Source organism: Plenodomus lingam (genome assembly GCF_022343315.1).
Source record: "Plenodomus lingam strain CAN1 chromosome Unknown contig_1, whole genome shotgun sequence".
Taxonomy (NCBI): Eukaryota; Fungi; Ascomycota; class Dothideomycetes; order Pleosporales; family Leptosphaeriaceae; genus Plenodomus; species Plenodomus lingam.
Genome location: NW_027093927.1, coordinates 844,459 through 854,433, shown reverse-complemented (window position 1 = coordinate 854,433; position 9,975 = coordinate 844,459). Strand labels below are relative to the sequence as shown.

The 9,975-nt window shown below is 51.1% G+C and overlaps 5 protein-coding genes across 5 annotated transcripts; 1 reads left to right on the top strand and 4 right to left on the bottom strand.

The window, feature by feature from the left end:
• Positions 1–1,933: 1,933 nt before the first annotated feature.
• Positions 1,934–3,371, bottom strand: IAQ61_000286 (uncharacterized protein). The gene is made up of 2 exons (XM_003835419.2): positions 2,829–3,371; positions 1,934–2,757 (listed from the first exon to the last, which is right to left on the bottom strand). Exons 1-2 carry the CDS (start codon positions 2,935–2,937, stop codon positions 2,051–2,053), a joined length of 816 nt encoding a protein of 271 aa, XP_003835467.1. The 5' UTR covers positions 2,938–3,371; the 3' UTR covers positions 1,934–2,050.
• Positions 3,372–3,571: 200 nt separating this feature from the next.
• On the top strand, positions 3,572–4,501 carry IAQ61_000285 (uncharacterized protein; the record flags this gene model as incomplete). The annotated part of the gene is made up of 1 exon (XM_003835418.2): positions 3,572–4,501. The coding sequence occupies one exon, from the start codon at positions 3,572–3,574 to the stop codon at positions 4,499–4,501; it is 930 nt and encodes a 309-aa protein (XP_003835466.2).
• A 405-nt stretch (positions 4,502–4,906) lies between these two features.
• IAQ61_000284 (uncharacterized protein) lies at positions 4,907–5,730 on the bottom strand (the record flags this gene model as incomplete). Its single annotated transcript, XM_066094607.1, has 2 exons — positions 4,907–5,094; positions 5,451–5,730. 2 exons carry the CDS (start codon positions 5,728–5,730, stop codon positions 4,907–4,909), a joined length of 468 nt encoding a protein of 155 aa, XP_065955460.1.
• A 1,562-nt stretch (positions 5,731–7,292) lies between these two features.
• Positions 7,293–8,063, bottom strand: IAQ61_000283 (uncharacterized protein; the record flags this gene model as incomplete). The annotated part of the gene is made up of 3 exons (XM_066094606.1): positions 7,983–8,063; positions 7,657–7,815; positions 7,293–7,621 (listed from the first exon to the last, which is right to left on the bottom strand). The coding sequence occupies exons 1-3, from the start codon at positions 8,032–8,034 to the stop codon at positions 7,293–7,295; spliced, it is 540 nt and encodes a 179-aa protein (XP_065955459.1). The 5' UTR covers positions 8,035–8,063.
• A 463-nt stretch (positions 8,064–8,526) lies between these two features.
• On the bottom strand, positions 8,527–9,893 carry IAQ61_000282 (uncharacterized protein; the record flags this gene model as incomplete). The annotated part of the gene is made up of 2 exons (XM_003835414.2): positions 8,527–9,445; positions 9,853–9,893. 2 exons carry the CDS (start codon positions 9,891–9,893, stop codon positions 8,527–8,529), a joined length of 960 nt encoding a protein of 319 aa, XP_003835462.2.
• Between the last annotated feature and the right edge of the window lie 82 nt (positions 9,894–9,975).

Here is a 9,975-nt window from a genome sequence, read left to right as displayed (position 1 = left end):
AAGAAGAAGAAGGGGGGGGGAAGATGATTGTTTGGTGGTGGTGGTGGGAGGGGGTAGGATGTTGGTGTTGGATTTGGGGGAGTTGGGATTTGGGGCTTTGGGAGTGATGCGCGACTTCCTTCTGTGAGAATGGGGGGGAGGGGCAACGGGGGAATCGTCGCTCGCAGTTTCCATGGAACACTGCGAGTGGGCCACACTATTCCCGATGCGTAGCAGGGCAAAGAGACTAGCAGGGGTGTCGCGGCCCATCTCCCCTGATTGGCTTCATCGGACTCAGTCGCCCTTGCATTCTCAAGACGGGGCGAGTCTTGACCTGTGGAATCCTGCTTGCCCAGAGGAGGAAAACACGGTGATGATTCAGAATGGGTATAGAAAAGAAGAAGGGAAAAAAGAGTCGTACGCATTCGAACCACCACCACTACACATACACCTGCCCACCTGCAGCGCTGCGGGTCACAAAGATATACAGCACAGAGTTTAGCTCTGCGCGCAGGTCGACATCATGATGGAGTCGCCGCGTCGCTAAAGCCGCGACCAGCCAAACGTTGGGCGACTCACACCCCGTCCCCGTCTCAGCAGTGTTTGTTGTCATCTCTGGCCCGGCAGACACCCCGACTCCGCGGTCGCCGGACCCTCACAACAAAACGAATACGTGGGATGACTGACAGGTGGTGAAAGAGTCATCCACTCAGCGTTGGACAGCTCTCTCTTTTTCTCTTCCTCTCTCTCTCTCTCTCCCTCGTGGAGTAGCCTGTTGGTCTTGAGACAAGTGCCAAATCTTGCTCAAGAGGACATGCACACCTACATTGCTTTTGCAGTTATCGGTCCGCAGACGGTTGGTTGAGACGTTTGAGACGGTTGCGACGGGTGCACACGCGGCTTATGATGCACATTGGACCATAGGACAGGTACTGTCATGTGCAGAGTAGTACCTACAGTGTAGTACCTCCTGTCCACTAAGCAGCGCCTTCTTGGGATGCGCGAAACAAAGCAAGATATCATGATCGCGTAGCCTACTGGTCATACACAGTACTCACATACAGGGCTGAAGTACAGTAAGCGATATCGCGGAATATCACGGAATGCTCGGAACGTGGAGAGCCCAGACAGACCGCACATGCAGACTTTCACCGCTGACGACGGGCGGGTCACGACATGGCACAGTCCAAGACAAAGAAAGGCAACCTCTTGACTCTTGAGCAGCCGTCGTGTTCAAAGAGCCAGCGCAAAAGCCGCGCATGCTAGCGGAACATCAAGGTCCTCGTCCTCGTCCTCGTCCTCCTCTCCTTGCGCCAGAACTGTCTTTATCGAAACTGGGGTGTGCAGCGCCAAGCAGACCTTAATGCCACTACCCACAACGGGCCACAATGACCGATCCACTCAGACGCCACGCCTGAAACAGTCCTCAACACCACCATGGCCCTCGTCCCATAACATCACACCTTTTTGATATCATCATGTGACTTTTACGCCTTTCGAGTTGGCCCCATTGCATCATGACAAATGCAAGGTGGCCTCTTGTTGCGATGACTCAACAGCACCTCTGCCATACGTTGGCACCGGGAGGCGAAGAATCTGATGGAAGTGAGGCTTCGGGTGGGAAGCAAGAATGCTGACGACAAAACACGAATAGTAAGCTGCGGTACAGTATCAAGATTCCGGCGAGTCCATCCATTTACAATCTATGGTACTACCGAAAGTACTTCCGTTGCCCCTGTGCTTCTTCCCGTGACTGCGTCTAACCCCATACTGCAAAAGTAGTGACGGACAGATCCGTTGTTACGGTGCTGGTTGCCTATTCTAGTTGTACACAAGCGGACCATAGAGTAGTGTCAGATCTTATTGTCGACACCACTTACGTAGGGTCGCCAGGACCCAAGTCAAATACAATAACTTGCCCAACTACCGACTGGCCATAGACCATATTAGGTATGGCGATTCTGGATAGATGTCATGATAGTACGTAATGTTATTAGATACACGCTCGCTGCTTTCACTATGTACACAACTCCAGGACCGTATGACTTTACTTTATGTAGGTACAATCCACTCAAGAGCCTTCGAGGCTCAGCCCTTCCATACTATTCCGCAATGCATCATCGCCACTTCCACCTGTCCCTGCGGGCGCTGACAAGTGTTTGAACGGGCACGACCCACCCTCCGTATTCGACTCCTCTTCCTCACTCCCACCGTCCTCCTGCAGCATCTTCTTCCCATGCAAATACCCTTCCGGCTCAATCTCCGGCACAAGTCGCTCTTCCGCAAACTCATCCCCATCTCTGACATACCACTTTGCAAAAAGATCATTCTGAATCCAAATCACCTTGCTCAGCGCCTTGATCAATGCAATCTTCCGCTCCATCTTCAGCCGCGGATGCGAAAGCAACGCTTCTGTGATGACATCCTGTATAAACGACAGCGTCACCCCAATATGCACATACTCGACATGTAACGGGTGCGTCCGTCCTTGCCCCACGTGCATCATCCCGACTTTATCCAGGTACTCCCAAAACGCCATGGTGCTCGGGTCGCTGCAGAGTTTATTCAAGTAGCCCCGTAGAAACATTTTTCGGTGCAGAATCTGGGGCGAGTCCTCGGAGAGATTGGCATCCACAGGCCCTTCATACGACGTCGACCGCGTTTCAAACGCCCGCGCCGTGATGTCGTACTGTAGGAGTTTCTTGTACACGATGTTGACGACGGCGGGGATCAGGGCGCGGATGTATTTTGAGCCGGTGCTGAGGGCTTCAATGTCTCCTGTTGGGGGGGTTTTTGTTAGTCGGCTGTATCTGTAGTTCACTCTTGCGCAGTGGGCATGGGTGGCGTACGTGAGCTGAAGTCTAGGAAGGAGTGGAGGTATTGGATTCGTGTTTCTAGGTTGGTGTACAAGTCCCTGCGGTCAATGTGTTGCATCGGTCGGCGGCTGAGTGGTACCATTTTGGCCAATTGTGAAGTTTGTTATCGTGGAATGGGCTTTTCTTGATTCTCGAAACCGACTCGGAGTTTGTCCAGATCTGAGCGAATTCGTCGGTAGGGAACCGAGGTGTAGTTTGATATTATGCGGTGATAGTATCGTTGCAGTAAATAGTAGTTACGTCGGGATGGGCCCATATATACAAAATCCGCTTTTCACAATAAAGCCCTCCGTTTTGCTGAGCACCTCGTCCGCGAGGTGGTGTGGTCGGTCGTAAGATCGAATGGCGTGACTGTTGTTTGATGTTCATTGTCGAACCACCACAAATGACGCCGGACCATCAGCATCACGTCCTCGGTAATCTGAAACTGAGAATCTTCCCATCTTCCCTATTCCCTTGTAAAGCGAGGATTAGCTTGTGGAATACATCTGATCTTTGTCCGCTTTGTGCAGATGTTATTTAGATGCGTCCCACACCACAGCGACCGCCACAGGACGTGATGTGGCGGCCTGATTCTAGCGCCGGAGGTGGCGCGCCAGTGCTCGATGGATCTTGCTACCTTGCCTATGTACTTTATACTGACAGCTTTATTTCTGCCACAACGCTCTAGGCTCTCACCGGCGCAATCTGAAAAAGTACTCATTACCTCCAACCGTATGTCAATGGCAATCAAAAATGTCGCCTTAATTGGCGGTACCGGAACGCTGGGCGCTCCCGTCCTCAAAGCCCTAAAGGCAACTGAATTCAACATCTCGGTCCTCAATCGCCAGAGCTCGAAATCCGTGTACCCCAAGACCAAAGTAATCACCATTCCTGATGATTTGAACGTCGATGAAGTGGCCAAGGCCTTGAAAGAAAACGCAATCGATGCCCTCATCATCACCATTGCAGGTAGTCACGTGGAGTCGCAAAAGAAGCTCATCGATGCCGCATTCAAAGCCGGTGTCAAGCGCGTCATGCCTGCAGAGTTTGGCAGTTGCGACTCTGCAGACGACAAGACCAATGAGATTCTACCACTCATGAAGGGCAAGAAGGATGTACGAGATTACCTCGTCACACTAGAAAGCAAGAAGCGCGACGACGGATCAAGCCTGACGTGGACGAGTCTCGTCACCGGCCACTTCTTCGACTACGGCCTAACATGCGGGCTACTAAAGTTTGACCTCAAGGCACGAAAAGCATACATCCTCGACGGCGGCAACATCAAATTCTCCGCCTCGAATCTCGCCTTCATCGGCAAGGCTGTGCTCAAGATCCTGCAAAAGCCAGATGAGACGGCAAACAAGCTCCTGTACGTTCACAGCAACTACGTAACCCAGCTCGAGCTCCTGGCCGCGCTAGAGACCGCCACAGGCGAGCAATTCGAGAGAATCGAGCAGAGCAGCGAGGAAGAATTGAACGTTTCAAGGCCCAAGATGCTCGCCGGTGATGGGGAAGCGAGAGAAGAGGTTGTTGCAGTTTGGGGCGTCGTTGCCTCGGACTGGAAGGATAAAAAAGGATTTGCAAATTCCCTGCTCGGCTTGCAAGAAGACGATCTCCATGAGACTGTTGCTAGAGTTGTTACAGAGATCCAATCAAACTCTTGATGGGTTGGGCTCGCACAAGCAGAGCATGTAAATCGTACGTCTGCATGTTATTGCCGTCCAATTGCATGTGGCACAATCACTCCACTGCAGGAATCATGCAGACCGTATGTTGGAACCCGAGTTATACAACACCTCCCCCGACACGACGCCTCCATAGATATACACATAGAAACTCGGGCCGGGTGCACGAGTACAACACATAGACTGTCAAACATTTTCTCGGTTCCATGCTATACAAAAAACTCGCTGAAAGCCCGTAGTTACAGGCAACGCCACACTGACCTCGCAAAACGGACTAGCCCCTCTCACTTTCATTCGTTTTCGAATTTGAATAAATACATCCCCCTCCCTACAATTCCAGCCCAGCCCAGCCCAGCCCAAACCACACACAGCCCCGCACACGCACTAGAGAAGCCAATTACCATCCTCGACATGCTTCCTCCACACCGCAAGGTCGTCGTCCTCTGCAAAGTACGCGGGTTCCTCATAGCCATCGCCTGTTTCTGCGACGCCATGTTTGGCCTGGTCGGGGGTGCTGTATGCAGTTTCAAGGGGGCGGAAGTATTTGTTGATTTCGGAATGGAAGGTTGGGTCTGTGAAGAAGGGGGGGGTGAAGTCGTTTTTGGAGGAGGGGGTGGGGTGGGGGGAGGAAGAGGAGAGGGTCGAGGAGGGAGTGGGGGGGAGGGTCGAGGAGACATTGGGGGAGACGGTGGAGGAGACGGTGGGGGAGTGTCTCGAAGCCTTGCGAGCCTTCTGTACAGATGAGGGCGGCAGCATCAAACCTACACCAACGTCCCGGGAACGCGAGGTCATACACCGGGCGTTATCCTCACCCACCATACTCCCAGCAGGCGCTCCATGCCGAAGCGATCTATCCGCAGAATCCAACACTACACTCATCAGTACAAAGAAAAGTGAAGCCAACCCCGGCATCTCCGACTTAACACACCTTCCCGCGCCCTCCCCTCCAGCCCACGGAGCAAAACACAAACACCCTCGTGTGAAAACCGCAAGCTCACTTGATCACCCACAAGAGCCTCCATCTGCTCGTACCACGCCGAACTGTCCTCGCCGCGGCCAGCAGCGTCCACCACGCTTTCCAGGAATTCTTCGTAAAAAGCCCAGTCTGCACCGAGGTCGGCGCGGATGACGGCGATGAGGGGTAGAAAGTTGGAGAAGGGAATGTTTTTTTGTTTTTGGGTGGAGGGTTTCTGTTGGCGGTGCGGCATTGTGGCGGTGGGTGTTGTGGATGGTGTATAGGGTGAAAGTAAAGAGTGGATGGGATATCAAGAAAATATTTTAGTACAGCAGTGAGGTATATACTTCGATACAGAGAACTACTGACAATAGAAAAGCATACTATTGTACCTATAATAACGCTCGTACTTGGTCATATATCCTCCACTGTCACTAGCAAACGGCCAACACATGTGAACATCCCATTGTCTTCTACAATCCAAGCCAACTCTTCGCTGAGCACCAGCCGTACCAAACGCACGGTGAAACTCTAGTGCGTATTTGTTATCCCATCTTTCTCTTCTTATTACAGCAGGATCGTTTCTAGGTCCGTCTAGCGGACACAACCCTCGGTCACTCAGTCTTTTTGCGTGGTTATGCCCTGTAGCTCAGGGACTAGCGTTGCTGTCTAAACTGATGCCGGAGCGATGTCTCAGTCTACTGTCGATTGGGACTCGTGGGTGGGATACTTGTGGCCGTGGTCCATGCATAGGTTCGTTTGCTTGGAGCCTGTTGATGCAACACGCTAGCTTGAGGTGTTATTGTTGCTATTGTACAGGAGCCTAGTTTTGAATGTATGACTGTAAGATAGGTTATATATCCTTGAACGAAATCGATCCAGCGTTCATGTAGGTCCTTCTGTCGACTCGGCCAGATACGATATGCGCGTCTGTGAAACGTGGATGTGATTTTGACAGGGAAAGTATCGTCACAAGAGGTGTAGGAAAGCGATTGAATATTGCCATTGTATAAAAATGTGAAGGAGCCTGCTGGGCCCCAAACCCGAGGACTTACATCTACCAAATTTGCTGTGCTTCAACAAAGTAGCCACATGGCCGATATGTGAGAGTCAGAGCTGCTCCAGCACAAAACGCCAAATCACCAAACCTGCATTCACGGTGAAAGCACACGACTCAAGTCCACCACACCACAATTATCGAACAAGCAGCGAAACAGTAACTCGACGTCTACACACCTCACACCACAAGACCCAACACCTCGATCCCCCATACCAAACAACAAAGCCCACCAAAAATCCCCTCCCACAAGCTCTCCATCCTCCCCCCCCAACCACCAAACAAATGTCCCGCGCCACCCTCGACCCCCCAACCTCCCACGCCCTCACACCCTCGCACATCCAACACTGGAAGTAAGCAGCAAACCTCGAGTCTCCACCGCCAGCATCCCAGTGCCAATTTTTGCTGATGGAGTATAACAGGGACACAATCAAGAGGATTAAAGCGGGCTATGCGTGCGTGACCATGTGGCCCTGCATGTACTGCTATACTTCGATAGATTGCTCGCATGCTGAGCCGCTGTTTCGCTGCCGAAAGGAGGATTGTGCCGGTCGGGGGAAACTCCAGGTTACTTGTTATCACCGGGTGACTGTCTCTCGGGTATGATAAGGGTGGGAGGGCGTGGCTGCGTGTAGCGCGGGATCGGGTTGGTGGATGGGATGAATGTGTGGAATAGCGCGGGGGATCAGTGATGTGTTGTGCGGCTCTGACAGGGTTGAAATTGTCGTGGCTAGTATCGAACAGACTGTACGGTGCGCTTAGAGATTAAGAGTGACTTTGCGGAATACACCCAGAGATCTGTGGCCTGGCTTCCAACGCGAAACTTTTTCCGCCCACTCGTTTATCTCAATGTGTGAAAGACATTCAGGTGGTTCTGTGACACAGCCGTCGTCGGGGCGATAATAGTCGACAGACCCCGGAAATTTGAACATGGCTGGGCTGTCCTTGGTGTTGTCTGGTGGAGAGTTGTCAGACACTTGCGCATTGCGGCTCCTGGTTGTAGATGCGCTCTCTACTGTTGATGATGGCTCTTTGGCGGTCGTAAAATGCTCCTTCACAGTCGTAGAAGCGCTCTTCACCATCAGTGCTATCTCTACTTTAGCCATAATATCAGCCATATACTTGTCTTTCCCGCGGTCATGCCTACTCCTATCAATTCACAATCCATGCGGACTCCAATGTCAATGCTCAAAGTTGAGCAGTACTTGTGACGGCAAATTTCAAGAATTACATTGGATATGGGGTTTGCTCGCAGAGTAGCTCGTGCTTGTGGAAGCAAAACTAGGGGTTGCTGTTTACTCAGTTGTGTGGCTGATTAGATGGATCTCCCTTGGCGTTGCAGTCACTGACGTCTTTACTGTCATAAGTATCGATAACAGGGAACGGCATCGGATCATGCTCAAGCTTATACTCTTGGACGATCTGCTAGTTCGAGAGACGAGATAAACGGTTGTGGTCTCGAAGGATTTTCGGAGAGCTGCTTTCCAAGAAGTCTTGCATGCGGTGTAGCAGAATCTGCGGGGTGTAAACTACCTGCCCTATTGTAACAGTAGGGAAGGTGTAAATGATGGCTGTATTTGGATGTCCGAGGCGATGGCCTTGAAGAGATTATCTGGTTGGGCTTTTCGATCAAAGAGGTTGTGTGTTCATGGTGTAGCCGGGGAGGTTCTGATATAGTGCAAGGGGATTCTCCAGATCTTAGACATATCGGAGTAGATTCATAGGCAAGGAGAACTCATGTGCCTTGGCCACAGTGTTGGTTGCTTGATCGATCAAGGGTCTTGGGTGAAAGGAACATTCTTGGGATGCAAAACGTATGTCTCTGCGCTCCATCACTGTCACCCGCTCAAGGTCAAAAAATTGTACATCATAAGGTACACGATAAGATCACCGTTCTGTCATACACTGTAGCAATGCAATTTGAGGTCCAAGTATAAGCGAATTGAGATGTGCTGCTCAACCACAACCACAAAATAGGGTATCACCAAGCTTTCACAACTGCTCAATCCTCTCAACAGCCCTGTCCTTATCCAAGACCACTCGAACCATTCTACCCTTATCCTCGAAAATTCCCTGACGCAACTGATCCAGATACAACTCGTAGCTTGGCATATACCCATCAACAAACGATCTGACTTGTTCATCCGACATGCCCGAGCCTTTGGTCTCAATCATCTTGTGTTCTTGTTGGAGGCGCCACGTATATACATGCCGCAGGTCCTGAGTGTCGATGTGAATGAAGAAGTCGAAATACCGGGGTCCCATAAAAGCTTCGCAGTAGCGCTCTAGATTCCTATTGACCTCTAAGAGATGCGCAAGTTGGTGTTTCGCAGGCGTGTTGATGGCCAGTTTCCCAGACAAGGCCAGACCAAACTTCTCTTCAATCATGGATGCGGGCAAAGGTTGGAAGCCAACGCACCAGCCTTCGAACACAACGACATCAGGCTTTCGTGTTAGGGTTGGCCATGCTGATTCTGGAGCTCGGTCACCTTCGCCTTGAAACTTGCTCTTATCGAAACTGGGTATCTTGAGATGGCCTTTTCCCGTGTACTCGCGAAGATCCTTGAAGAATCTGCCGGCCAGTTGTTCGTCATGTGTCCCGGGCTGTCCACGAGTGCGATACAATTTATTCTCTGGGTTTTGTTCTCGCTGCGCTACCAGAGCATCATGCGTCTTGTAAAGGTCGTCCAACGAAATCGTTATTGTATATAGCTGGTGTTCCGAAGTGAGGATTTCAACAATCTTCGATGCCCAAGTTGACTTCCCCGATCCTTGAAGACCAGTAATGCCGAGAATGATGGGTTCTGGTGATGTCTCGTGACGTTTTCGAATCGCGGGTAATAACACTTCTAGTGCACGCCGAATGTTCTGCTCAAGCGACATGATAGCTTGCGATTCGTCTAATATATGGCTGATATGTACAGTGCTACAGGAGATTCAAGTTGATGTTCAAGTCGTTGCACAGACAAAGCGTTTGGACAGGGTATGAGATCGTGATAGTGGTTTCGGACAATTGATCTCCGAAGCAATTGCGGAGGTGAGAATTAACGTAGGGAATGCGCTAACTCACCTAGTTTTCAGCTCGGCCCGGACTCCCCCCTCCCCCCTTTCCCCACAATCGTTCCGAGGCCTATCCATCACAGCACAAATGTTCTATGAAGATCGCACATTCCCATTGCTTCAGTTTATTCCTGGTCATGAAATGCATGTTGACTTCTCTCATTCCCTTCAACTCGTCTGAAATGCTCCCTTGGGACACGCTATGCTGCCACCTAATCGCGATCGCTCGTACTAATACACATTATGATTCCCTCACACTTTCGTCTCATCGTGATATCCGACACGACATGCGATACCATGTTCTCCTGGCGGTATGGGTCTGTACACGTAGGATGAGACCATGCAAATAAGACTCTGTCTCCAACTACCTCGAGCGGCCTC